Here is a 25,399-nt window from a genome sequence, read left to right on the forward strand (position 1 = left end):
TTAATCGTTTCAACTACCCGGAACATATATACACACATGCAAATTTGAGAGAGATGCAAGAATTCTGTTCTACATAAAGTTAAGCCAAAAGAAAAGTATATTTTCCATTTCTTGTTTAATGTAACGTGTACACAGAACTTTAATTCTCAACCTGCTATATATAGCTATGTGCCTCTTCCCTATTTTTCGTACACCCCTAGCCTATCCTGAAGGATTTGTATTAGCTCTACCATGTACGTAGCAATGAGATACCATGTAATCCCTGCTAAAATGACAGGTAACCAGGAGCTGTTAACAATGCCCAAAGCTAGTGTGCCTCCTACATGCTCTTCCAATCCGCCACCCACCCCTTCATGTACCTGCAAACCAACTGCTGCAGCTGCAACTGTTGCTGTTGCCACCGGAATACCCCAGGCAAAAGGGTTCTTTCTCTTGTCATGATTTTCTTTCTGTCCATTAAATTTTTCTTTTGTTTCATAGATATGGTTGCTAGCAGTGGATTCAGAGGCAGCTTCAGAGACAGAGACATTCTCTTGGGTTGGTTTTGCTTGTGGCAGAACAAGAGTTGATGGAATCCAGTACTCATCTTTAGATTTAAAAGCAATCCGAGTGATGGGTCTTCCATGTTTTCTGGCCATGGCAGCTTCTTGGAGCTTGCTGATGTTTGGTTCAACCGGTTTTTGCTCACTGAGAGTCAAACTTTTGGTAGTTTGATCTGCTCTTTGTCCTCTTGCACCGGGTGATTGCCAATACAACCAGTTTGAGATTGATCTGATTGCTTGAACAGCTGAACTCCTTGCTTCTTTCTGGGAACCTTGATACCTGAATGCAAAATTTTTGCTCAATCAGGAACATGCTTACTGTTGTAGGAGTACAATGGTTCAAAAGAATATAATAAAATGAGAGAGTCATTTAGAAAAGAAAAAAAAAATCAGGCTAGTTGAACGCGTTACTTTACTGTCTGAACTTTACACCTGAGACTGAGTTTGACATAACTAGGATGAGCGGGAATTCCATACCAATTGAGTTTAAATTGGACAGGTGTGATGGGGGATTATCCGACTTAATCAAATATACTATAGAGTGCCTGTTGACATGCCAAACCAAAATGATGCGATCGCTTCAAATATAAAACCCATTTGAAGCACTTAATTACCGTGGAGTTTCTTGAAGAAGCTTTACGCATGGTTTCCTCAAACCTGTCCTGGAACTTACCGGCATCAACGAAGATGTTTGAGACACGTGTACCCACTGTATTTCCCACACCAACTCTGACACTGCCACGAGGCTGCTTGGACATTAGGAATTCTAATGCAGGCAGCTTGGATCTCTCCACAAACCTATAAATATGTGTGTGTGTGTGTGTACAGCTCAGACAGTATTTATCAGATACCTAAAAGAATCAGCAAATTGCACATGCGACAGGAACCACTTTAAGTGAACTGTGTGAGCAGGGTGAATGTTGATTCTTGAATGAATATAATTAATAGTTGTTTCAAGAGTGTTGTTACATACGAGATGCAATCGACTGGGCATGCTTCAATGGCCTGCTGGATTGTGCTCTGGGGATCAGCCCATTGAGCAACGACCCGAGCTCTTCCATAAACCGATTCAACAGCAAAAGTTTTCTCGGCCAGCAACGCACATTTCAAGCAGCCAACGCACTTCACTTCATCCACAAACACAGCTCGTTGCTCGCTTTCTGGTCCCAGCCATACGGAATACACAGGTTTTCCGGTGTACCCTCTTAACTCGGCAACCTTGGCTTGTTCCTGCATGGGATGGGATATATAATCCACATATATACATGTCCTGTTCTAAAGTGTATTAATGTATAATTTTAAAATTATAAAATTGCTTCAACAAAGCGAGCAATCAGACCTTTGAATTTCATGAATAGATAGAAAATATAAAAACAGCAAAGTAGCCAGGGTCCATGGACGAACCTTATCATAAGCGGAACGGGAATTGGGATCAGAGAGAAGAGAGTAGACTTGATTGAGGACAATGGCCATGTCGTGACCGGCGGGGCCGGCTACGTCGGGGTGGCAGCGCTTCTGGAGCCGGCGGTAGGCCGACTTAATCTGGGAATGATCGGAGGAGCTATCGACGCCGAGAAGGTCGTAGAGGTCGAGGTCCGTGAGAGCGATGGAAGAAGAAGAAGAGGAAGAAGAAGCGTTGCATTTTAGAGAAGTTGAAAGACGAGTGCGAGAAGGGTAGGCGGCGCTGCTGAAGGTGGTTTTGGAGTTTGGAATTGTGGGACAAGGAAGGAGGGGGAGGAGGCCGGCGCCGGCGCTGGCTGAATGCATTTTCTGTTGTGTGTTTGGGTGGCTTGCGGCCTTTGGATTGGAAGGAAGTTAGTTAAAAAGGGATAAGATCGAAGATCATGAGAGAGCGGCAGAGAGAGAACAACTGAAGATATTTTGGGGTGTACTGTAGAGTAGACTAGTAGTAGCACTGGAACATTAAAGATATTTTGTAGACTGTAGTAGAACTGGAACATTAATCCAAAGATATTTTGTATGAACAAACAAACAAACTGAGAAGAAGGGGGGAAGAATCATGTTAAAAAGTAAAAAGTTATATTAAAAAGAAGGCAAAACTACCTTTGACAAAATCAAACAATTTCATCAGAGTCACTCATGAACAACCGACGACTTCCTATTCTATTCAACAACCATAAATAATGGCAATACACAAAGCAAGGACTTGGCCGGCTTTGAATTCTTTTCCCTTCAATAATTAATAATAATAGCTCCCGTTTTGACGCGTCGAATGCTCCTTCTTGTTGAAATGTTGACCGGTCCACACCCATATTATTTTATTCTTATTCAATACTTCACTATTACTTTAAAATTCTCGTATGATTATTATGATCCCTCACACACACAATATATATCTATATATATATATAACATTAATAACTTTCTTTTAATTTATCAATAAAATAAATCAATAATGATAAAAAAAAAAGAAATATAAATAATATGAGCTGTAATCAAATATTAACTTGAGAGAGGAGAGGCCTGGGGAAGGAAAGAAGGAAGGAAGAGAAAAATGAGGGAGAAGATGAGGCTCTGGAAGCGGGCCTCCGGGGCGCTGAAGGACCGCAACAGCTTGTTGGTGGCCAGCCTGGCCCGGCGGACGGCGCTGCGGAACCGGGACATCGAGGCCGCGGTGATCAAATCCACCAGCCACGACGACTCACGCGTCGACTACCGGAACGCCCAGAGGGTCTATTCATGGATTCGCATGTCCCCCGCCTACTACTTCCAGCCCTTCGCCTCCGCCCTCAACGCCCGCATGTCCAAGACGCGCAGCTGGGTGGTGGCGCTCAAGGGCCTCATGCTCATGCACGGCGTCGTCTGCTGCCGCGTCCCCGCCGTTCAGAAGGTTCCCCGCCTCCCCTTCGATCTCTCCTCCTTCTGCGACGGCCACCTCCCCTTCGCCAAGTCCTGGCCCTACAACGCCTTCATCCGCGCCTACTACGCCTACCTCGACCAGAGGTCGGCGTTCACCTCCGTGGATTTGCAGGAGCGTGAGGCGCGGAGCAGATTGGGTCGAGAGGCGCCGATCGTGTGGGACCTTCGCAGGCTTCAGAGACTGCAGGGGTTGCTCGACACGCTGCTTGAGATCAAGCCCCAGACGGAAGGAAGGATCGAACTTGTCGTGCTTGAGGCCATGGATTGCATCGTCATCGAGATTTACGATATCTATAGCAGAATCTGCAACGGAGTGGCCAAGGTTCTGGTGCGAATATGTTCGGCTGAGAAAGGCGAGGCGGCCGTGACTCTCAAGGTTCTGCAGAAATCCATCTTCCAGGGCGAGCAGCTGTCGTCGTTCTTCGAGTATTGCAAAGGCATCGGCGTCTTGAACGCTTCGGAATGCCCAAAGGTGGAGCGAGTCCCAGAAGAAGACATCCGAGAATTGCAGCGCATGATCATGGATCCACCAGAGGAGAAAGCGATCATCGTGAGCGAGACGCGAGTGGATTCGGTTACCGGCGTCTTGCAGACGGTGATCACAGCCAATTGGGAGGTATTCGATGAAGACTCGGCCAAGGCCGGTGCGAAGATTGATTCTGCAGCAGGCGCTTTGATTCCGGTTCCAGCTGATCAACAACGATCAAAGGCATTAAACGGTCATCATCATCATCAAGAGCTTCCGGATTTGATTAGTTTCTAAAGATCGATGATTGTTGGAGTCGGTTGGGAGGATGCACTTGCTTTGGGACTTAAACTGATCAAGAAATTCCTAGAGAACCTCTCAATAGTCTATACAGACGCGCGCACATATATATATATATATATGATGAGAGGAAGAAACAGTAGAAATACAGAGTGTATAGAGAGATGCATACGTATGCGCATGTATCAGTTTGTGTCGCCAATTTTGGAGTTTCTTGATTTCACATTACGTACGCTCTCTTATATTTTTCTTCTTCATCCTTACGTAGCTTCTGTAGTGTAATATGGACGTAGTAGGAAAAAGGGCATACTATACTGGGCATCATCATCATCATCATTAGTTAAAACTTCTCTTTCTTTCTCTTGCAAGCCAAATGTTTCGCTTTGGATCACCTATCTATTTATTTACTGTTCCAGAACCACAGTTTACTGTCTGTCACATTAAACTACTTCATATATATGATTTGAGTATAAACCATAAGAACAATCATTAAAAAAAAAAAAAAAAAAAAGTACTAGAAAACTAGTATTTTATACGTTTGCAAACGCGAATTGTTTCGGACAACAAGAAAAAAGGCTTTTTACCAGGTTATAACTGAGACCAAGAGAATCTTTTTAAATTTATATACACGTCAAGTCATTATCGTACCAATCTATTTATAAATCAATTACATTGCCGTAACAAACTTCTGCAATCAAGGACACTAGATACTTGGTAGTACACATATTGATACAAATTAATCCATGTATTTGCATCCCCAGAACGATTAAGGATCAGAAAAAAAAAAAAAGTAAATCGATTGGGTTTGAACGATTTTAGCCGTAAGGTAGGGGAAATCTCGCAGAATGATACTCAATGAATCGAAGATTCAAATGTGTTTCAGACATCCAAGGAAGGATCGTAGCAGCATTAGCTCTCAAGCCTGGCGAAGGCGAAAGCTCTTAGGCGGCCACTGCGAATGTTTGAGAAACAAGCCTTCAGATTTGTCGTCATCAACGTAACCAATTCAAGATCTCTCTCATACAAAAAAAAAAAAAAAAGAATTCAAATTAACTGTAATATGGAATGAATCGAAGATTCAAATGTGTTTCAGACATCCAAGGAAGGATCGTAGCAGCATTAGCTCTCAAGCCTGGCGAAGGCGAAAGCTCTTAGGCGGCCACTGCGAATGTTTTGAGAAACAAGCCTCTGGATTTGTCATCACCAACATAACCAATCAAGGATATCAAGCTCCCACACAATATACTGAAATTATGCAGATATGATGCAGCTCACCGTCGATATGGAGATAAAATTGTTCCATCCTCAAATGATCAGCAAGATACAAAGAAATTGTTGCTGACAAAGTGAAAAAGGATGGGGATGCATGTAAGGGACCTGTTCATCCCTGAAGCAACCCGAATCAAGCTAGAGGGGCAGACGTTGTAAGTCCCAAACAAATGCCTAAATTTCGAGGGTGATTTCCAGCCAAAGGAGATCTCTCGAGCGAATGAAACGATCGATAGGAATTAATGCATAGAAATTTCTTGTATCTCTACCAGAAAATTAGAGTTGCAGATCTGTAAGAACAAAAACAAAATCAACTAAGGGCGATCACTTCACAGCGTATAGTAGAGGGAAGGATCTACAAACACATCAGCAACGGGCAACTTCGAAGAAGAAACTACGAGAGTAACTGAGAGATAAGCAGATTATATAGGCTCGGTGGATCTAGGGTTTCAGATTTGGGTTTTGCGATGGACGGCTGAGATGGACCGCAAGGATAGTTCTAGAATCGCCAATAAGAAATAGTAGTTTAAAAAAATAATGTAACCCGTATAATTAGGATATATATATATATAAACTTGTGTATAAAAAGGGTAGATTAAACATTACCTAATAAGGGCCGCGGCTTTTACTGAATTTTGGGTGAGCCCTCGTTGATTTCCCCGACGATGGAGGAGCCGCCACCTGCTAGTGAAAGCCTCCGCAAGCCACAATTGATGAAGTTTAAAGTTGTATCATCATAGGAATAGGATCAAAGAATACTAACAATTTGATACCCACAATTACACGACTGCATACATATTGACACAGGAAACTGCATGAAACCAAACCAACATGTCCATATACAGTAATCTATCTCTGTACAGCCAAGCCAAGCCAATCTTCATCCGCTTCATTCACACCATGCCGAAGCTCTGCTGCAACCATTTTGCCTGCACTTGCAGCCCGGCATCCCTAAGAGCATTCAGAGCCGACCGATAGAGCCTCCCATCCAACCCAGTTCCTTCCGCCTTCATGTCCCGCAACAGCTTCACCAAATCATCGATCTGGTTCGTCTTGGAGAAGATCCCGACCATGATTCCGGCCATTGCCCTGTCAATCACGCCGCCATTGATCCTGAACTCCTCGTAGTATTTCATGCAAGTTTCGAACTCCCTTGCCCTGTTATACGCGTTGATAATGCTCGTGTAGCTTACCTTATCGGGCATGATCTTCCTCCGCTTCATCTCCTTCCATGTCTTCTCCACCTGCCTAAGGTTTGAGACTTTACCATGCATGTCGAGCAGAGAGTTATAGATCCATACGTTCGGCTCGCACCCTTTTTCCTTCATTTTGGCCACGAGCCTCATGGCTTCCCTGAGTCTGCCTGATTTACCGTATATTGCCACCATGTTCGAGTAGGCCACAACGCATCGATCGTATCCCTTCTTCTCCATCTCAGAAAACACATTCTTGGCTTTCGGATAGAGCCCGAGTCGATAGTAGACGTTTATGACCGAAGCGTAGGTCACTTGCCCTGGTTCATGATCCTGCCATACCATTTCTTCATAAACATCAACGGCAGCTCTAAGCGATCTTCTCTTGGAAAAGCCATTGATTATGGCAGAGAAAATGCAATCGGAGACTCTGATTTTAACGCGCTTCATTCCAGCCACAACTTCCAAGCTCTTCTCTACCAAATCCTCTTCGATGTACATCAAAACGAGTTTCAGAAACAACGCCGGATCTCTCAGCATTTTCTTTCTTTCCGCTTCCTCGAAGAGCTCTTCGGCTGCCTTGACTTCTCGAAGACTCGCAAAGGCGCAAATCAGGGAAGAGTAAATTGAATGATCCAAAGGAATACCCTTCTTCGCCATGGACCTGGAGAACTCGAGGGCTTCGGAAGGACGTCCCGATTTGGCGAGAGACTCGCACAAAATACGGCAAATTTTGCGACAGATGGGCTTGGAATTGAGCCCGAAAAGAGTCTCGAATTGCTGAAACAAAGCGACGACTTTCTCTGTATCGCCGGTTTTCATATAGGCTTCCATTACCCGGCAGTAGCATCCGGGGTCCAGAGCAATGGGGGCGGATTTCATTCTGCAGTAAACATGAATGGTGCTGCTATACATGTGGAGCTTGTTGTAGCCTTTCATGGCGGAATCGAAGGGCAAGACGCCGATTTCATGATTATCATCAGAAACGAAAATTTCGAGGAGGGTATTTACAAGTTTAAACTTTTTAGCTCTTAGGCAGGAGGTGACCAGTCTAGAGCAAGTATAAGCATCAGGCAAGACACGGAAGCTCTTGAAATCCTCAGAAATTGACAGAACGGAGGTCCAGTTCTTGGAGGAGATCAAGTACCTGGCGAGATGGTTTAAGGTGGATTTGGTGGGTCTAAACTCGGGCTTAATTAGCTTTGATTTCTCGTAGTATTTGAAAGCCAGCTCTTGGGTCTGAGGGTCTCCAAACATAGCGGAAATGAAGCCGTTGAGGCAGTTGGGATCATCGACCGGGAATGCCGTGAAATCGTGTTGGAATTCCTGAAAACCAAGCACCGCCGGCGGCGGCAGAGGAGGATGATCGGAGCTTGGCTTGTCTTCCTGCAGGACGGGAGAGTGGCAACCGGCGGCGGAGGCGGAGGCGGAGACGGCTGACAAGATGAAACTTCTGGAGGATTGGAAAGAGAGAAAGGAGAGGAGCTTGGAGGAGGGAATAAGAAGAGGAGGTGGCGGCTTTTTGTTGTTTTTGGAATTGGCAAAAGAGGCGAGGGATGATGAACAGTCCGGAGAAGGGGCGCCGGCAATGGCCATAACTACTGACGGGAAGAGGAAGGGGAGAGCAGAATTACATGTGAAGTGATCATCAAAAACAGAATACAGAAAGGGAATAAGCAATCGCCAAACCTTATCGTCACAAAGATTTTGGGATGCATTGTGGGATGGACAGCAGCCACTCACCCAGCGCCACCTGGACGATTGTCGTCTTCAAATTCTCTTGTGTGTTATAAAACATGACATTCCCATACAAACCAATGCTTACACTGACGTGGACAATTTTCATGCACAAGATGGCCTTTTTTATTTTTATCTTTATTTTTTGGCTGGATAAAATGAAATACCTTTGTTTAATCATTGTATTGCCTCGTCATCTTTGAATTTGTTAAGTTCAAATCGTATTAAGGCAACATATATCTGTGCATTAAGGCAAGCCACGTCAATACCATACACAAGGGGCCACTTATAATGCATAAATTTTCTTTTCCACAAGTTAGTTTCCTGGTTCCCAAACAGAATCCAGAAACCCTTGAATGGAATATCAGAACAATTTCATTTAAATGACAACTACAAACTCAAAATAATAATAATAATAATAATTTAAAAAAATAGCATATCGTCAAAATGGACGCAGACGCAAGAATTTACACTTCATTACAGATGGAGCTTCTCAAAATGAAAGATCAAAAACCTTGCTGCCGCAAATAGAAGATTGATGATTCCTCTGCTCATACAATCCCAAATAACTATGCAAACTAGGATGCCATTGCCATTCTCTTCGACTAGTTGTAGAATCCACTGCCATATCTACCCTATATCCTTCCTGACCTGACAATGAGCCAACCCTCTTTACTAAAATGTTGGTTCAGAAGATGGCGCTAACTACATGAATGACAATCTACTGGTGCATACAATCCAGTAGTAGTTACTTCGGTTTATATCTTCCATAGTGTTGTTATTTATCATCCTCAGGAAGTGATGCATTTTCACAGAGGAAACACGCCTTCAGGGAAATATGCCAAGATGTAGAAGTCAACTCTTTTTTTTTTAAGTTGCTGATGGGTAGAGGGTGAAAGAAGCATTATACCTGTAATACCTAACTGTCGTGTCTCAAGGATTGAAAAGATTTGAACCCCCTATATTCGTGGCAATCAGGACTGAGATACTAGTGATCACCACAAGCCAAAATAAGGCAGACCCTGCAATTAAAATATTTTGCATCAAAGCAAACCCAAAAACAACACAACACAATAGATAGTTACTATCGAATTTGAATAACTCAAAAGCCCAATACCTCCAAAGCCTTCAGAACCGCCATCAGGACTTGATGGTTTGGTTCCAACCTCGCGTGATCTTGAACTTGTTGACGGTATCCTGTTAGCGTTGCCAGAGGTTTTGATATTTCCTGTTTCAGATGCCACTATCCCCTGAAATTCCTCACTGACAATCAAAGCTGCTAGAACATCCATAAACGATTCTTTCTCCACCCCATCAGACAAATTTCTCGCACCCTGCTGATAGGTTGGTGTAGATTCATCTGGATCAGACAACTCATCATCCGAGGCATCTGTATCCGTGTATCCATCTACCATCCTCTCGTCTTCTTCATCCTCAACATAAGCTTTATATGTAAGTCGAAGGAGTATTTCTCCACATGATTGCTTACTAAAGACTCTCCAACCACCTCGCAAGACCACAATCCTGTCTGTTGGTACAGTATCTTCAAGAGATCCCAGATCAACCTGGTTAATAATGTTTTTAAAACAGTCAAATTGCGGAACGATTAAGGTCTACCATTGGCGTGGTAAATGTCTGTTACGAACAAACAGAGATAGCAAAATCTCCAAACGCACACACACAGTTCAAAATCGCCGCAGATGAACTCACACGAATTGACCTATAAACACAAATCAATATAGACAGTATTGAAAACATAAACAAGAAACAAAAGGCACGAGATTTATAGTGGTTCACCCCAAAAAAGGGGCTACGTCCACTTGAGCTCCGGTAAGAAGAGCTCACTCCACTAAATAGATTCAATCTGATTACAACGTAAAACGTAAACAAAACAACCCTGATTTTCTACACGATAAGCTACGAAATCACTAACAGATTAGGAGCTTACCTTTAATCAAAACCAAAATCAGGAACGCTAAAGAAGACGATCTATACAACATTTACAGAGAGAGAACGAGAGAGAGAGAGCAAAAAGAAAACCCTAGAAAATGACCGACCCTCTACAAACGCCTCGATCGTTTCCGTCTTCAATGCAATCTCAGAATCAGCAATCTCGAGGCGTGATATAATATGATTTAATGGCTCGGATTGCTCTCAGTAAAAGCAGTACCAATGGCCTGGATCAAATCGTGCAAAAGGGACAGCAACAAACAAAACGACAAAAGCCACAGGACAATTGGGCTGGCCCAAAGTGGCTGCTTTTATGGCCCTCCAGTGGGCGCCCAAGGAGCAGCCCACAGTTGCCATAGGAAGCCTCCCAGCCTTGGGCCTCATTTGAGGTTTCATTAAATATAACAAACTCCACCTTGAAACATCAAATGACTAAGTAATCAGATATGAAAATATAAGTACAGCATGCTACAATTCTCACCTTCACAGCTCTAGATGACTAAAAAATTTAGCTATTATCGATATGCAACAATTTTAAGCAATGCTTGAATTTAGTTGCAGTTAATACCTTGGTACCCATGTCAGCTGGATTGTTGGCTGAAGATACTTTCTGGATTCCCACAGTTCCATTGGCTATCATTTCTCTTACATAATGATACTTCACATCCACATGTTTAGTTCAATCATGATATACTGGATTTTTGGACAAGTAGATGGCACTTTGGCTATCCGAGAAGACCATCACTTTGCTTTGAAGCAAGTGAATTTCCTTTAGGATACCTTGAAGCCATATGACTTCCTTGAAGGCATCTGTTACAGCCACATACTCTGCCTCAGTAGAGGACAGAGCTACAAGAGGCTGTAACTGAGACTTCCAGCTTATACAATTTCCACCCAAGGTAAAATAGTAAGCAGTGGTGGATTTTTTAGAGTCTCTATCTCCAGCAAAATCAGAGTCAACATAACCAACAAGATCAAGTGTATCAAATCTTTTCTTAAAATTTAAACCAATGCACACAGTACCATTTATGTACCTAAGCAAATGTTTTAAGGCATCTCAATGTGTTTTACCAAGGTTAAACATATATCGACTGAGTAATGAAATTGAATATGCAAGGTCTGGCCTAGTGCTTATCATTGAGTACATAATTGTTCCAATTACATTTGCATATGGGACATTTTCCATTTCTATTATTTCAGAGTTGGATGTGGGACATTGTAATTTTGATAAAATAAAGTGACCTGCCAATGGAATCATAACAGTTTTACAGCTTTCCATTCCAAATTTATGAACAGTTTTTACCAAGTAATCATGCTGATGTATCTTAAGGCTATTGTTGCTTCTATTCCTCTCAATTTTCATTACTAGTATTTTCTTAGCATGGCCAAAGTCTTTCATGTCAAAAACTGAATTTAACATAGACTTTAACTCCTTAATCTTTGACTTAGACTAGCTAATAAGAAGGATATCATCTACATAAAGTAGTAGATAAACAGGAATATCAGTGTGCATAAAATAGAAGTAATTGTCATATTGACTTCTAATAAACTCAGCCCCTAGAACAAAATTATCAAATTTTTTGTACCATTGTCTTGAGGCCTGTTTTAAACCATACAAAGATTTTTTCAGCAAACAGACATGATCAGATTTTTCAGACACAACATAACCATTTGGCTAAACCATGTAAATCTGTTCATCGAGGTCTCCATGTAAAAATGCAGTTTTAACATCCAATTGTTCAAGTTCTAGATCAAATTGAACTACTACTGCAAGCATCATGCGAATTGTCTTAAATTTAACCACAGGGGAAAAAATTTCAGTATACTCTATCCCTTCCCTTTGTGTGAATCCCTTAGCTACTAGTCTTGCTTTATATCTAATAGGGTCATCAAGAGACATACCTTCCTTTAATTTGAACAGCCACTTACATTGGATCAGTTTCTGATTTTCTGAACGAGGGACAAGAACCCAAGTACCATTGGCCATCAGTGAGGCCATTTCCTCGTCCATGGCTTGTTGCCATTTTTTACTTTCCTTTGAGCTGACAGCCTCCTCATAAGAGGAAGGCTCACTGCTCCTCATCTTAACACCTGCCACTAGGGCACAAAACACCAAATCTAAGAAAGCATACCTTGAAGGTGGTCTTATAGACCTCTTGCTTCTATCTCGAGCAAGTTGGTAGTTTTCCAGATTATGTTGGGGGGTGTCATATTGCTCCACCTCAATTTCAGTTTCATCATTTTGTTCCTCATGATCAGATTCATGATCAGAGGTCTGGTCTAGGTTTGATATAGGTGAAGGATCACCTTCAGGTAGAGGCTCTAGTATAACTGGATCATTTGGAGGATTATCATCTATAACTTGGTGCTCCACCTCTATTTGGGTTCCTCCTAAGCTGATAAAATTATCTGTGTTACTATGTTGATTGGATTCATCAGTTTTAGATAATTTGCAAGGGTAGATAGATTCATTGAATATAACATCTCGGCTGATGATAATTTTTACACCCTTGGATTGTCTTTCCCATAGCCTATATCCCTTAGTTCCTTCCTGATATCCAACAAAAACACACTTAGTGGATCTAGGTTCCAATTTTCCTTCTGACTGATGAGCATAAGCTTCACAGCCAAAAGTTCTTAAGTAGTTGTAGTTTAATTTTCTTCCAGTCCACTTTTCTTCAGGGCATTTAAAATTAAAGGCAGTTGAAGGGCTTCTATTTACTAGATGTGAAGCTGTTGCTAAGGCTTCCCCCCAAAAGGATTTAGGCAAGCCAGATGTGAACACAAGGCACCTCACTTTTTCAAGGAGGGTTCGGTTCATCCTTTCAGCCACCCCATTTTGCTGGGGTGTGTTCTTGACAGTCTTATGCCTATTTATTCCTTGGGAGTTACAAAATTCATCAAACTCTTTATTACAGAATTCTAACCCATTGTCAGTTCTAAGAGTTTTGATTTTCCTGTCAACTTGGTTTTCTATTAGGATCTTCCAATTTTTGAATTTCTCTAATGTTTGATCCTTAGTTTTTAACAAAAAAACCCACACCTTCCTAGTAAAATCATCAATGATAGAGAGAAAATACCTGTTGCCTCCATGGGTGGGAACCTGTGAAGGTCCCTAGAGATCTGCATGTAGGTACTCAAGGCATGCCTTCACCAGGTGAGTTCCCTTATGGAAACTCATCCTGTGTTGCTTGCCCAGCACACATGGTTCAAAAAAACCGAGGGTCTCAACAAACACTGGACCAAGGTATCCTTGGTTTGACAGTGCCTGCAAACCTTTTAGGCTCATATGGCCAAGCCTCAAGTGCCACAGTTCAATCTTATCAGTGTTAACATAACATGCAGAATTTGATATAACAGAAGAATGAAAACAACCATTTAAAACATATAAACCATTTTTCTTTAAACCAGTTAAAATTAATTCTTCTCCTTTAAAAACATTCAAAGAACCATTACATGAATGGTTGTTTCCCATATACACTATTCCAGCACACATGGTTCAACTTAAGAGTTATGTCACCTCTACCCTGAACATTACATGAATGGTTGTTTCCCATATACACTATTCCACTTTCTATGTTATTAAAGTTGTGAAACCAGTCAATATTATGACACATATGGAAAGAACAGCCAGAGTCCATAATCCATTCATTTATAACTGAGCTTGAGGAAACACTAAGCACCTCAGCCAAACAATTAGAACTACTAGCTGCTACTGTTACATTACCCCCTTGCTTTTGTTTTTTCAAGTAGTCATAACAATATTTCTTTATATGTCCTTCTTTCCCACAGTGGTAACATTTCCACTTTTGTTTTTGTTTTCCCTTCTTATCCTTCTTTTTTCCTTTATATCCTGACCCATTATGTTGTTCAGTATTCACAGTATAATTTCTTTTATCTGTATTTCCTTTAACAAACAAATTGTTGTCAATTTTCTTAGATGTACTAAGTTCTAGTTCTCTAGCCTTAATACCAGATATAACAAGTTCCATATTAGGGACTATACCAGTGTAACGTAAAGCATGTTTCACTACATCATAATCATCAGGTAAGGAGTTTTAACAAAATCATTGCCTCACTAGTATCTCCTAAAGCCTGATCAGTACCTCTTAATAACAAGGTGAGTCTAGTAAATTCATCTATGTTTTCATTCAGACTTAGATGTATTCATCTTAAAGTTAAACAACATGCCTTTTAAATAAACCAAATTTGGAGCAGACATTACAGAATATAAAGATTCTAATCTATTCAAAGTTCAAGAGGTAGAGATATACCGTCAACCTTACGGATTACAGAGTCACCAAGATGAAGAAAAATCAGATTAAACGCCTCTTCTCTGATTTCATCAGTTCGAGCCAGCTGCTCAGGTGACCATTTCCGGTCATCTGATTCCAGTGCTATAAGCACTTTATGATGAGAGAGAAAAACCCTCATCTTCTTTTTCCAACTTCCGAAATCCCCCTTTCCATCGAATGTACCGATTTCAAATCGGGTTGTTGTCATTTTCGTGTTGCACGAAAAATGCCCAAAAAATAAACCCTAGATTACTGACTAAGACCTGTTCAGCAAACTCCCGCTAACAGTGTCTCTTCAGAAAACCCTAGAGTTCTTAAAAAACAACACCGACACAAAAAAGGAAAGGAAACCCTAGATTTCGGAAAAGAGAGTCGGTCGAGATTTTGACCCTAAAACGTTGGATACGATAAACCAGAAGGCTCTGATACCACTGTTACGAACAAACAGAGATAGCAAAATCTCCAAACGCACACACACAGTTCAAAATCGCCGCAGATGAACTCACACGAACTGACCTATAAACACAAATCAATATAGACAGTATTGAAAACATAAACAAGAAACAAGAGGCACGAGATTTATAGTGGTTCACCCCAAAAAAGGGGCTACGTCCACTTGAGCTCCGGTGAGAAGAGCTCACTCCACTAAATAGATTCAATCTGATTACAACGTAAAACGTAAACAAAACAACCCTGATTTTCTACACGATAAGCTATGAAATCACTAACAGATTAGGAGCTTACCTTTAATCAAAACCAAAATCAGGAACGCTAAAGAAGACGATCTATACAACGTTTACAGAGAGAGAACGAGAGAGAGAGAGCAAAAAGAAAACCCTAGAAAATGACCGACCCTCTACAAACCCCTCAATCGTTTCCGTCTTCAATGCGATCTTAGAATCAGCAATCTCGAGGCGTGATATAATATGATTTAATGGCTCGGATTGCTCTCAGTAAAAGCAGCACCAATGGCCTGGATCAAATCGTGCAAAAGGGACAGCAGCAGACAAAACGACAAAAGCCACAGGACAATTGGGCTGGCCCAAAGTGGCTGCTTTTATGGCCCTCCAGTGGGCGCCCAAGGAGCAGCCCACGGTTGCCATAGGAAGCCCCCCAGCCTTGGGCCTCATTTGAGGTTTCATTAAATATAACAGTCCAACCTCAAAATTGTGAGTCAACAATGGATGGATTCCTCCCCCTTTTCAAAATTATTGTTGTTATTGCCATCGTTGTTTTTTTCTTAGGTAAGAGAATCATACAGACAAGGCGGCAAGGGGCACTACCAACTATTCCATATAAACTAAAATAAGACCCACAGCCTACCACGGGTTTTAAGTACTAGTGGTTTGTCCCTGTAAAACCCACAAAATAATTCAGAAATGGGTCAACTCTACCAGATCATATACAATACAAAAGGGACAAAACTCTAATATTCAATTTAAATAAATGCTCTTTTGCCCCTTCAAAAGATTCTACATTATGTTCTCCTCCAATAATTCACAAAACAGCCAAAGGCACAGAAGCTTTTTACCCCTACTTTCCACACTATCAGCCTCATTCCATAATATGATTAGGTCTCTCCCATTTCTAGAGAACGCCCACTCAATATCTGACACAGATAAAAGATTAACGGACACCACTCTGTTTTATAACCTGACCACAAATAAGGCCCTAACAATCTGCAGAGACTATCTACTCCAAAAGTCCGTGAAAAGCACTGGAGGATAGAATATACTCCCCAAAGAGCCACCAACTATTTTGTTTGCTAAACCACCACCAGAAAGCTTCCATAAAGAATCCCGAAGGATGGAACCATCTGTCATTTTGCATAATACCAGTAAGGCCAGACACCACTTCTTTGGTCTTTCATAGCCCTTATTTACATTATACATATGCAATTCATAACTTTTTGTGCAGCTTCTGGAAAACCCCCCATTCACCTATTTCTAGGCATCTGGAGCTTTTACAACATCCAGTGTGAAGGTTATGCCTTTTATTTCTTACATGCACTAAAAATAAAAATGTTCAACCAAGGCTAATGTAAAACTATACTGATGCTTTCTGTTAGCACTTGAGACCCGTGCTCATTGTTTTCACAATTTGCTTTATCCAGAAATGCTTTGTGTTTGTTTTAAATAGTATAGGGAAAGAAAGGGTGACGAAGGAATACGAGCTCAAGCTTATGCTCGCAGATAAACAAACACAAGTAACAATTCTATGATGTCAACTTCATAAAGTGATAGTAAATTTGACATTTATATATGCCCCAATAAAGATTTGACTACAAACTCACCTATAAAGCTCCCTATAGACAACATTCTTAAGCCAACAAGTTGTTTTAAGGCTGTAGACAAATCTTCTTAATGCAACAAGGACATGCAGTATGTAGCAAGGATAGTGACAAAACAAACTTCCACATACTTTCTGCACATTTGATTTCCATTTCAAGTTTATTGTCCTAGTAATGAATTAAGGTTCTTCAACTGTCATCTTAGCATAAGGCGTTGCCTCTGGGAACCTAACATTCATGATGAAACACGGGGAAATGAAATAGAGAAGGAAAAAGTAACATATTTTGATAAGCCATGAAATAAACATAAGCAAGCCAACAAACTAGAGAGACATGATCAAGTAACATGCATTTCTTTACATTCTCAGGTGCAAGACCAAAACTTTACCTCTCCGCTACCAATAGTGAATTTGGTGAATCCAAGTGAGTCCTTGACTTGGACATATAATTTTTGTTTTCCAGGATTGACAACCAACATATGGAAATCCTGCCAGAAAGTAAGATACAAATTACTGGGGTTTTAGAACATCAGAAAGAAACCTATTATGAATATAAATAATTCTGCAATCTAATCAAAAGCTATGAGTAATTATCCAGTAACTTCACCTGATTCCAAATTGGCTCCCCAGGAGGCCCAATGACAGTGGTTTGACTATTCTTTTTGCTACGCACAACTTGATCGCCCAAACTTAGAATTACATATGGATCAGTTTTCCCTGGAAAATGAAGGGGGCTATTTTCTGTTGAATATTTAATGAGAAGTACCAAAAATAAAAGAAAGCCAGGAGATTGCAGTGTTGAACTTTTGCATGAAATATGTAAGAACTTAAAATCTCTGTTGTCTGTGGATTATCAAGTGAGATTAAGTAAACCACCCAGCCAGGTTATCTAATACACATGCTAGATTTTAAGTCAAGCAAATGAAATTTCACTTATTCATCATGAACATGGAAATTGCATTTAATTTAACAAAAACTAGTACAGGAGTAAGTTTTACCGAAAATGTAAGATAGCTTCTGAGCATCTACAAGAGTTACAGATAATTCTCCCACAAAATCCTTATTCCCTTCTTGCACTTCTCCTGACTTGAAATCAATTGGAACAGGACCAACTGCTTTGCCCTTCTGGAAATCCAAAACAATCTTCTTTGGACGTACAAATAGCCGGGGCAGATCCTCAGTGAGGAGTTTTGTTAAAAACCTACCGTGGCGACATTAGAAAATAGTACTTTATTGAAGGTGAATTAAGAAGGTTTTACACGTAATAAGGTAACTTGAACAAGTCGGTGGGGGTGGAGGACAAGAGAAGTGAAAAAGAAGAAAAACTGGAAGATATCATAACCAATCAAGAAGTTTGAGATTTAACAAATGTTTTGATTCTGTCAAACAACATAGACACTAAAGCATACCAGGTGAAAAACATTAAATTACAGGGACAGCAGTGAAAAATGTAATAGTTTGAAAGATCTTTTAAATCATTAGCTACAGTTAAAAAAAGGATCTGCCAAATTTATTTCTCTTTCAAAGCATCATAATCTTGGAGACCCAGCCTTGGTAGCAATGGCAAGGTTGTGACTAGAATTTCAGGAGTTTGAAATGAGAAAACAGGCTCTTTGCAAGGTAAGTGTAAGGCTGCATACAAAAATGACCTTCCCCTAACCCTCGGAAAGCAGGGAGCCTTGTGAACAGAACACCCTGATGTTTTGTCTTTGTTATAGTTTTGATGATGAAAAACCATTGTGTTTATTATATTAATGCTCCAAATCAAATGATGCTTTAAGCAATCTCAAATGTTTGTGGTCAAAGTATTTTCCAATATATATGTGTTGTTTATGATTTAGGAGATTGGAAAATGAAGTTAAAAGTTTTTTTGTAGCATCTGTCGACTTAGTGTTAAGTTTTCCTAAGAGTATAGTCGACTATGTGTATAAGTGATGTCGACTATGCCTATAAATAGTAGACTATGTGCCTAAGTGCTGTCAACTATGCCTATGGATAGTCGACAATGGGTTATGATATGTCGACTATATCTTGTTCTGTCGACTATTGTGTTGGTTCTGTTGACTACCAAAATTGCTCTGTCGACTATCTATGTGTATGATGGTATATATTTTCTTCACATTTTTTGTTCTGTCGACTATGGGTCTGGCTTTGTCGACTATGTCTTATTTTTATTCAAAAATATAGTCGACTAACCTATTTAGTCTGTCAACAGTTTGTGTCTCTGACAATCTCCAACGGCTAGTTTCGGGCAAACCTTTTGGGAAGCCTATAAATACAACTCAAAGATGATCAAGAGAAAGCCAATGGATGGGAATGAAATGATTTGAGCTTACTGTTATTCTCATTTGTATTTACATCGTCTGTGCTTTATTTTTCTCTCTTTAAGGCTTTGATCTAAATCTATATACATTCATTTAAACCTTGTTTGTATTTAGAAATATCTTGCAACTAAGAGATTTATCTCTTAGATCTCTCTTTATTACATTTCTTGTATTTTCTAGCTTGTGTAACTAGAGGGCCTACTTGTGTAAGTAGGAGGTTTTAGTGAATTGGTTTCAAATCCTTAGTGGGAGCTAAGGTAATGGATTAGGCTTAGTTTAAGGCGAACCATTATAAATCTTTTGTGTCATTTATCCTTCTTGTTTTACATTCATTGAGCTTTACATTTGTCATTTCGTATGTTCTATGTTTTAAATCACTAAAACCTCATTTGCATCAAAAAGTTTTTCAAGTTCAAAATTGTTTTTAAAATAACCAATTCACCCCCCATCTTGGTGTGTGCCATAGCATTTCAGTTCTATCACACCCTTATTTTGTCATTATTGAAGAAGAAAAAACACAAAACTTACTATGGTAATGAGATTCGACCGTGCCAATTAATTTGGAGCCATCCCCAAAAAAGGAACTCATAAATAAAAACACAAAACATAGTAGGCAAAGTTTAGTGCTCTCAGACGAAAATCTCAATCAGATGATAACAAACATTTCTGAGAATTTATCAATTGGCAAAGAGCTCCATATAAATTATTTAGGCATTACACATATAAACCATGAACAAAGGCTGCTCTAGTCATCTACTAATTTGGTTTGTGTTAACATATTTATGTGCTCTACATAACAATAAAGGAGAGGCAAAGTCAACTTACATTGAGAGAACAGGAATTGCTGGTATCATCCAATACATGCAGAAAAGAGGGAAAAGAAATATATTAGTTTACATGCTTGTGGTTTTGGCAATCCTTACTATTCCAAATCATAAAAATTAGGGCAAGAAATTTTGCATAACAATGTATGCAATTTGATTTACTGAGAAATTGCATTTGCAGCTAAAAGAGGTTAACAAGATTTAGTGAACGTAATGAGATGGGTGACCATAGAGAAATATTACTTTTTTTTAAAAAAGGTTTCAATAGCCTGTTCCTCTATTTTACCTTTCCCTGTGTCATAAAACACTCCCAAGGATTTTAACCAGCTACTTTGTGCAACCTTAAATTCCTAGCAGCTACTCAGTGTAGCCATGAATCATTCTTTTCTATTCCAATGCCATATAAAATATCGGTGAGAATATAGGCCATCAGTTTATTTCCCTCATTGTTTAAAAAACAATAGGAGAAAAGTAGGATTCCATCAAATCAAACTGTTGAAGAGTATAAGTACATAGTAAGGGTATTATTGTAATTAGGGTACTTAGTATACTCTTGTATATATACCTTGTCTATACATTTTAGAGAAATATACAGATTATTTTATTCCTCTATAAAAACCAAAATGTAGTAACACTTCCGTAATCATAGAGGATTTCCTTTAAAAGGGGAGCGATTAATGGATTATTATGCTATTTAGATCAAGAATTCACCTTCTTCCTTCCGCAAATTTTACGTCACATCTAATCATATCAAAATTTGATAGTCTCTCAGTTGGGATATTGATTTTCCTGAACCCTTCCTTAAATCTTCACCCATAAAACTCTCTTACTTTTGGTTCATTATTTATTCTCATTACAAAGAAGAAGATTAAGGAACAAGTCGGACAACTTTTTCTGGACCACCTAAAGTTAGCATTTCGAAATGAATCTCTAGAATGTTTTAGGATGCCTTTAGCAAGGGTATTAGCATTTTCTATCAAATAATACATCTACCTTAGAAGATAATGCCATAGACTGGATTAAAAAGGAAAAGATTTTAAAATACAGTGAAAAATTAGAGTGTGGTTTCTATACCCATCAGATTGAACAAGCGAAATGGTGATAGTTCAAACTTTATCTTTGGAAGTGAAACGAAGGCCCATGAAACAGCTCCTACCCAAGGCTCTGATGGGATTAACCGTAACTTAACCCAAAGTTCACCATCAATGTCAAAATCTCGAACACCAACTGGTACGACAACAGGTATAATGCTAAAACTTAGTGAAAGCATCAATAGCATACGGGCACCACCAGTATAACGGAGGCCTATTTGGTACCTTGATAAGATAAGAGAAATAGAAATCAATTAAAGCAATTCTCAATGACAACTAAGGTAAGCAGAAGAGTACAATGAATGACACAAGAAGTACCACAAAAGAAATACAATTGCAAGCAAATTTACTTGGCAAATAAACCACATCCTGTTTCAGCAACCTGCATATTATGATAGCAGTGCTTTAAACAATCAGAAAAACAACACTAGTGCTCCTGCATGTATTTCAAGAAACTTCTTGGCACATAGAAGGAATCGCCATAGGTATCATATCCTGACTATTGGTCACTTCAGTAGTTAGAAGAATTCCATCCTTAGTCCAAATGTAATTCCAATCAAAGTTTTGGTACGTCCCATGTTTAATATACTTAAAAAGTTTTAACCACTAGTTCCAGTTTTCTTCTCTTCACTATTTTTTCTCTTTTAACCTCTACAGTACCATTAAACTTAAGGAGGGGGTATATCAGTCTTCTTGAAAAATCCACCCCTTGAATCTTTACTCTCCCTCTTAACTTAATTTCACAACCAGTCCTGTCCATTACTATGCAGGGAGCTTTGTGCACTGGAGATGCCCTTTTTCTAGGAGAGCCTAATATTTGCCAGGTCTACTAGCCTCTGGCAACTTCAAGAGAAAAGGATCAATTGTAATTTGGAACTTACCAGCTTCATATCAAGAAGGAGATTAGGGTGTGCCTTCCAGAAACAATATCCCATACACATGAATTCTAGGTGTACCTATTGTCTCACCATAACATGTGTTTTACCTGGCCACAATCAAAAATGGAGATCTAGTGGTGGCCACATAAAACACATCTTCTGGTAGTTATGCCAACTTTATGGATGTCTAACGCAACAAGATTACAGTTGTTTAGACAAAGTGAATTATAGTTGTATCAACACGCTGGTCAATGCCTTGTTCAATGCCAAGATACTTTAGAGCCACAGAGGAACAACTGTGACCATATATGACCAATCAACCTCTGCCTAGCCAACAGGCAGAACTAGGCATTCTGAACAAACTTTGACATGCACAGCAGCACTGGTTAAAGATGAAAGTTTCGCCAGAGCAATATAGCCCACGAGGTTGTTTGCTGTGCCTTCTGCCAGTTCCCCTATGAGGAGAATTCACCGTTATATTGAAAATTGGCCTTGCCTACCATGAAAGGTTTCTTGTAATATTAGTTTTTTTCTTGGCACATATAAGCTTTTATAATTTGACTAGACTCTATCTAACACCTCACACATTTGAGAACCATAGATCAAAAGAGGTGGAGGAAGACCAAGAAGAACTTGGTTGAAAACTATTAGGTTGTAGAAGATACATGAAGACATTTTTCTCGATAAACCCTCATGAAAGTCTGCTAATTGGAATCAGAATTCCAAATAATATTTCCCCTATAATTTCCTACATCAGTCTATACTTGGTTCTTTTGTCATTATTTATCACTAATGACATGTTACATGCAAAAGCAGTGCATTCATGTAATTTGGCTTCAATACATTAACACCTAATATAATGTCAGGTTTCAACTATGAAATACCTTACCAGTGGCTTGCTTAATACTCAGCTTATTGTCCTAGTGGCCACCAAACAGGATGAAGAATTGTTATCAGCAAGGCCAAATTTGGCTCATCACTCCTCAAAGTTAGTTTATCATCTATTGCGTTTACATAAATTTTTCACTGATCCTCAGACAGTGTGGACCACAAAATTTTTTCTCATAAAGCTTGTCCAGTCAAGCCAAACACAAAAAGACAAAAGGTAAGGAAGAAAAGGATAACAAAGGGAAAGCACTAGAGATTATTGGAATAACTTACTGTAAGTCATTAACACGACGTGAGGTTTTGCGTTCAACATTCCTAACAGACAATGGCTCATCGCCCAATGAGAATTGCTTTATTTCAACTCTCTGCACATAATCAGGCTTCTTTAGATTGTCAATGACTGGCTGAAGCAACCCAATGATCCAATTCTCAAGTCCAGATCTGTAGACCTTCCACAACTTCCCCAAAACCATGTTTACCCATTCCACTGACTCTTTCCTCTGCAAATCCTTCTCAAGGAACAAAGAAAAGCTTGTAGGAACCTGAGGCCAAGTGCCTTGCCGGCCCTTGACACTGCTATCAGATTTGTTCCTCTTCCTGGATGTCCACAGTTTATCAAAAGCAACCCCAACAAAGAAAAAGAAGACAAATAACCCTACAATGTTCCTCTGACTAATCGGAGGTGCCGGGATTGGATGTATCACCCCTAGTTGCGTCCTTAGCTTATCTACAATAGGGTCTTCTTGGAAGTTAGTAAAACTTGAACTCATAGGTCCCGTACCCATATGACTGGACGATGATGATGACTCTTGAGATAATATGTCTCTTTGATCAAGATGATCACGATACAAATTGTCATCTGAAGATGCCATCTGCTTCACAATAAAACTTTTTGTTCTAGGACTTGCAGAATGGGCAAGAGGTCCCAAATTCAAATTGTTTCTTCCTCCTTCAGTTGGAACCATGCATGTCCGAACAATCATCCGTTCCGGCCGGGAATTCTCATGAGGAAAAACTCCCACAAGATATCCGTTTCTTCTTTTTCTTCTTATTCTTCTTCTGGGGCAACTAATAACAAATCGGAAGCTCAAGTTCCTTGGTATTTCCTCATCGATTTTACATGGGCAGAGTGAGGGCAGAAAGCATAACAACTGCGGGGAAAAGTCACACCTCGAAGTACAAGGGCTCGATAGCAAAGTCATCTTTTAGCAGCAATTATAAGGAAACTTGAGAACGGGTCCCCAAATCAAATTGGTACCACAACAACAACAAGAAGAAGAACAATAATCCCGGCATGAAATGAGCTAGTAAACATGAAAACAGATCACCAACAGATAAAAAAGATTGTTCTTTTACTAGAAGCCAAAGGGAAATTTAGCCGCGGAGAGGACTGATAGACTGTTGAAAAAATGTGAACAGAAATAATCCTAACAAATTTAAGCGCCACCACCCCTTAATTAGAAAAGAAGAAAAAAATCAGCAGAAAGCTAATCTTAGCCTGGATAGCTTCGGTTGCAGATAAGACGGTGAGCAGCAGTCGCTCTCCATTAATTCGCGGCGGCAGAGGCAGAGACTGACGCTTCTTCTTCTATCAGAGCATAGAAAAGGAAGAACGGGAGGAGAGAGAAGGCGTAAATGGAGAAATTGGCGTGAATCACGGCAATCAGAATCAGTGAATCACAGTGCACCAGGACAGGAGAACACAAAGGCAACGAACCCACCAAATAACAGAAACAAAATAGAGGGAGAGAATGGAAGAAAGAAAGAGGAGAAGGAAGAGCAGGAAGATTAAAATAAAATATTCAAGCCTTCCCCCTGAAAGCTCCGGTCTAGCTTCCTATAAAAAGAAACCTGCCTCTTGGTTCTTCTTCCCTCTCTTTCTCAAGTGTAGAGGTGAGGGAGGGGGAATGGAACGTAAATGGAAATGGAAATGGAAATGGATGGCAGCGATTCTGATTTTGATTTTTGCGGTGATAAATACGAATAAAAATAGGGGGAAAACACGTGCAGGCCCAGAACCGGCCGCCGACGCGGCTTCTCCGGCCTCCTCCTGGTAATGGTAGACCATTCAGCATTCACTCGCTGGCCATGTGACACTTTTTTCGTTCTTCTTTTCTACACGTAATTGCATTGCATTTTCTTTTATTACGCCTTTTTGGGATTTTCTCAGTCAGAACAGAAGCCCCACCCACCCAACATACAAACACTCAACAGCCAGCCACACTTTATTATATGTATGTATGGGAAGATATTTTTCCCCTTTCCATAAATAAATAAATATAGCAGTTTTGATTTTTGCTGCCAATTCCTCCTGCTCTGTCTCCTCCGGCGACGGCTACGGCGACTGCCAGTGTCCCGGCCTCTTCGTTAAATCATCATCATTCATTCATTGAACCTTTTTTTTTAATTCTTTTTGGATTCAGCTCTTCTTGCAAATTATTATTATTATTATTATTATTTTTGTTAATACAAA

The 25,399-nt window shown here is 40.0% G+C and overlaps 4 protein-coding genes and 3 non-coding genes across 9 annotated transcripts; 1 reads left to right on the top strand and 6 right to left on the bottom strand.

Moving 5' to 3' along the window:
* Positions 1-79: 79 nt before the first annotated feature.
* LOC127797345 (chaperone protein dnaJ C76, chloroplastic) lies at positions 80-2,855 on the bottom strand. Its single transcript, XM_052330170.1, has 4 exons — positions 1,947-2,855; positions 1,516-1,772; positions 1,157-1,340; positions 80-806 (listed from the first exon to the last, which is right to left on the bottom strand). The coding sequence occupies exons 1-4, from the start codon at positions 2,307-2,309 to the stop codon at positions 180-182; spliced, it is 1,431 nt and encodes a 476-aa protein (XP_052186130.1). The 5' UTR covers positions 2,310-2,855; the 3' UTR covers positions 80-179.
* Positions 1,682-8,640, bottom strand: LOC127797340 (pentatricopeptide repeat-containing protein At5g13770, chloroplastic). Its single transcript, XM_052330162.1, has 2 exons — positions 6,064-8,640; positions 1,682-1,772 (listed from the first exon to the last, which is right to left on the bottom strand). The coding sequence occupies exon 1, from the start codon at positions 8,244-8,246 to the stop codon at positions 6,351-6,353; it is 1,896 nt and encodes a 631-aa protein (XP_052186122.1). The 5' UTR covers positions 8,247-8,640; the 3' UTR covers positions 1,682-1,772; positions 6,064-6,350.
* Positions 2,999-4,521, top strand: LOC127797342 (putative clathrin assembly protein At1g25240). The gene has a single exon (XM_052330167.1). It carries the CDS (start codon positions 3,058-3,060, stop codon positions 4,183-4,185), a length of 1,128 nt encoding a protein of 375 aa, XP_052186127.1. The 5' UTR covers positions 2,999-3,057; the 3' UTR covers positions 4,186-4,521.
* Positions 5,064-5,186, bottom strand: LOC127798550 (small nucleolar RNA SNORD14). Its single transcript, XR_008022414.1, has one exon. It is a non-coding gene; the product is annotated as a small nucleolar RNA SNORD14 (small nucleolar RNA).
* LOC127798592 (small nucleolar RNA SNORD14) lies at positions 5,274-5,397 on the bottom strand. Its single transcript, XR_008022454.1, has one exon. It is a non-coding gene; the product is annotated as a small nucleolar RNA SNORD14 (small nucleolar RNA).
* On the bottom strand, positions 5,481-5,584 carry LOC127798584 (small nucleolar RNA snoR99). The gene has a single exon (XR_008022446.1). It is a non-coding gene; the product is annotated as a small nucleolar RNA snoR99 (small nucleolar RNA).
* Positions 8,641-8,785: 145 nt separating the features above from the next.
* LOC127797338 (tricalbin-3-like) lies at positions 8,786-25,075 on the bottom strand. Of its 3 annotated transcripts, none has more exons than XM_052330161.1 (9): positions 23,200-25,075; positions 21,144-21,385; positions 20,071-20,089; positions 17,920-18,122; positions 17,529-17,638; positions 17,311-17,409; positions 9,505-9,952; positions 9,298-9,409; positions 8,786-9,213 (listed from the first exon to the last, which is right to left on the bottom strand). In XM_052330161.1, the coding sequence occupies exons 1-8, from the start codon at positions 24,126-24,128 to the stop codon at positions 9,321-9,323; spliced, it is 2,139 nt and encodes a 712-aa protein (XP_052186121.1). In that variant the 5' UTR covers positions 24,129-25,075; the 3' UTR covers positions 8,786-9,213; positions 9,298-9,320. The 3 variants fall into 3 exon arrangements, with proteins under 3 accessions (XP_052186121.1, XP_052186120.1, XP_052186119.1); XM_052330160.1 differs by having other exon boundaries at positions 8,786-9,038; positions 23,200-25,074; XM_052330159.1 differs by having other exon boundaries at positions 8,786-9,409; positions 23,200-25,073.
* Between the last annotated feature and the right edge of the window lie 324 nt (positions 25,076-25,399).

The sequence above is a fragment of the Diospyros lotus genome, chromosome 3, assembly GCF_014633365.1.
Source record: "Diospyros lotus cultivar Yz01 chromosome 3, ASM1463336v1, whole genome shotgun sequence".
NCBI classification, from domain to species: Eukaryota; Viridiplantae; Streptophyta; class Magnoliopsida; order Ericales; family Ebenaceae; genus Diospyros; species Diospyros lotus.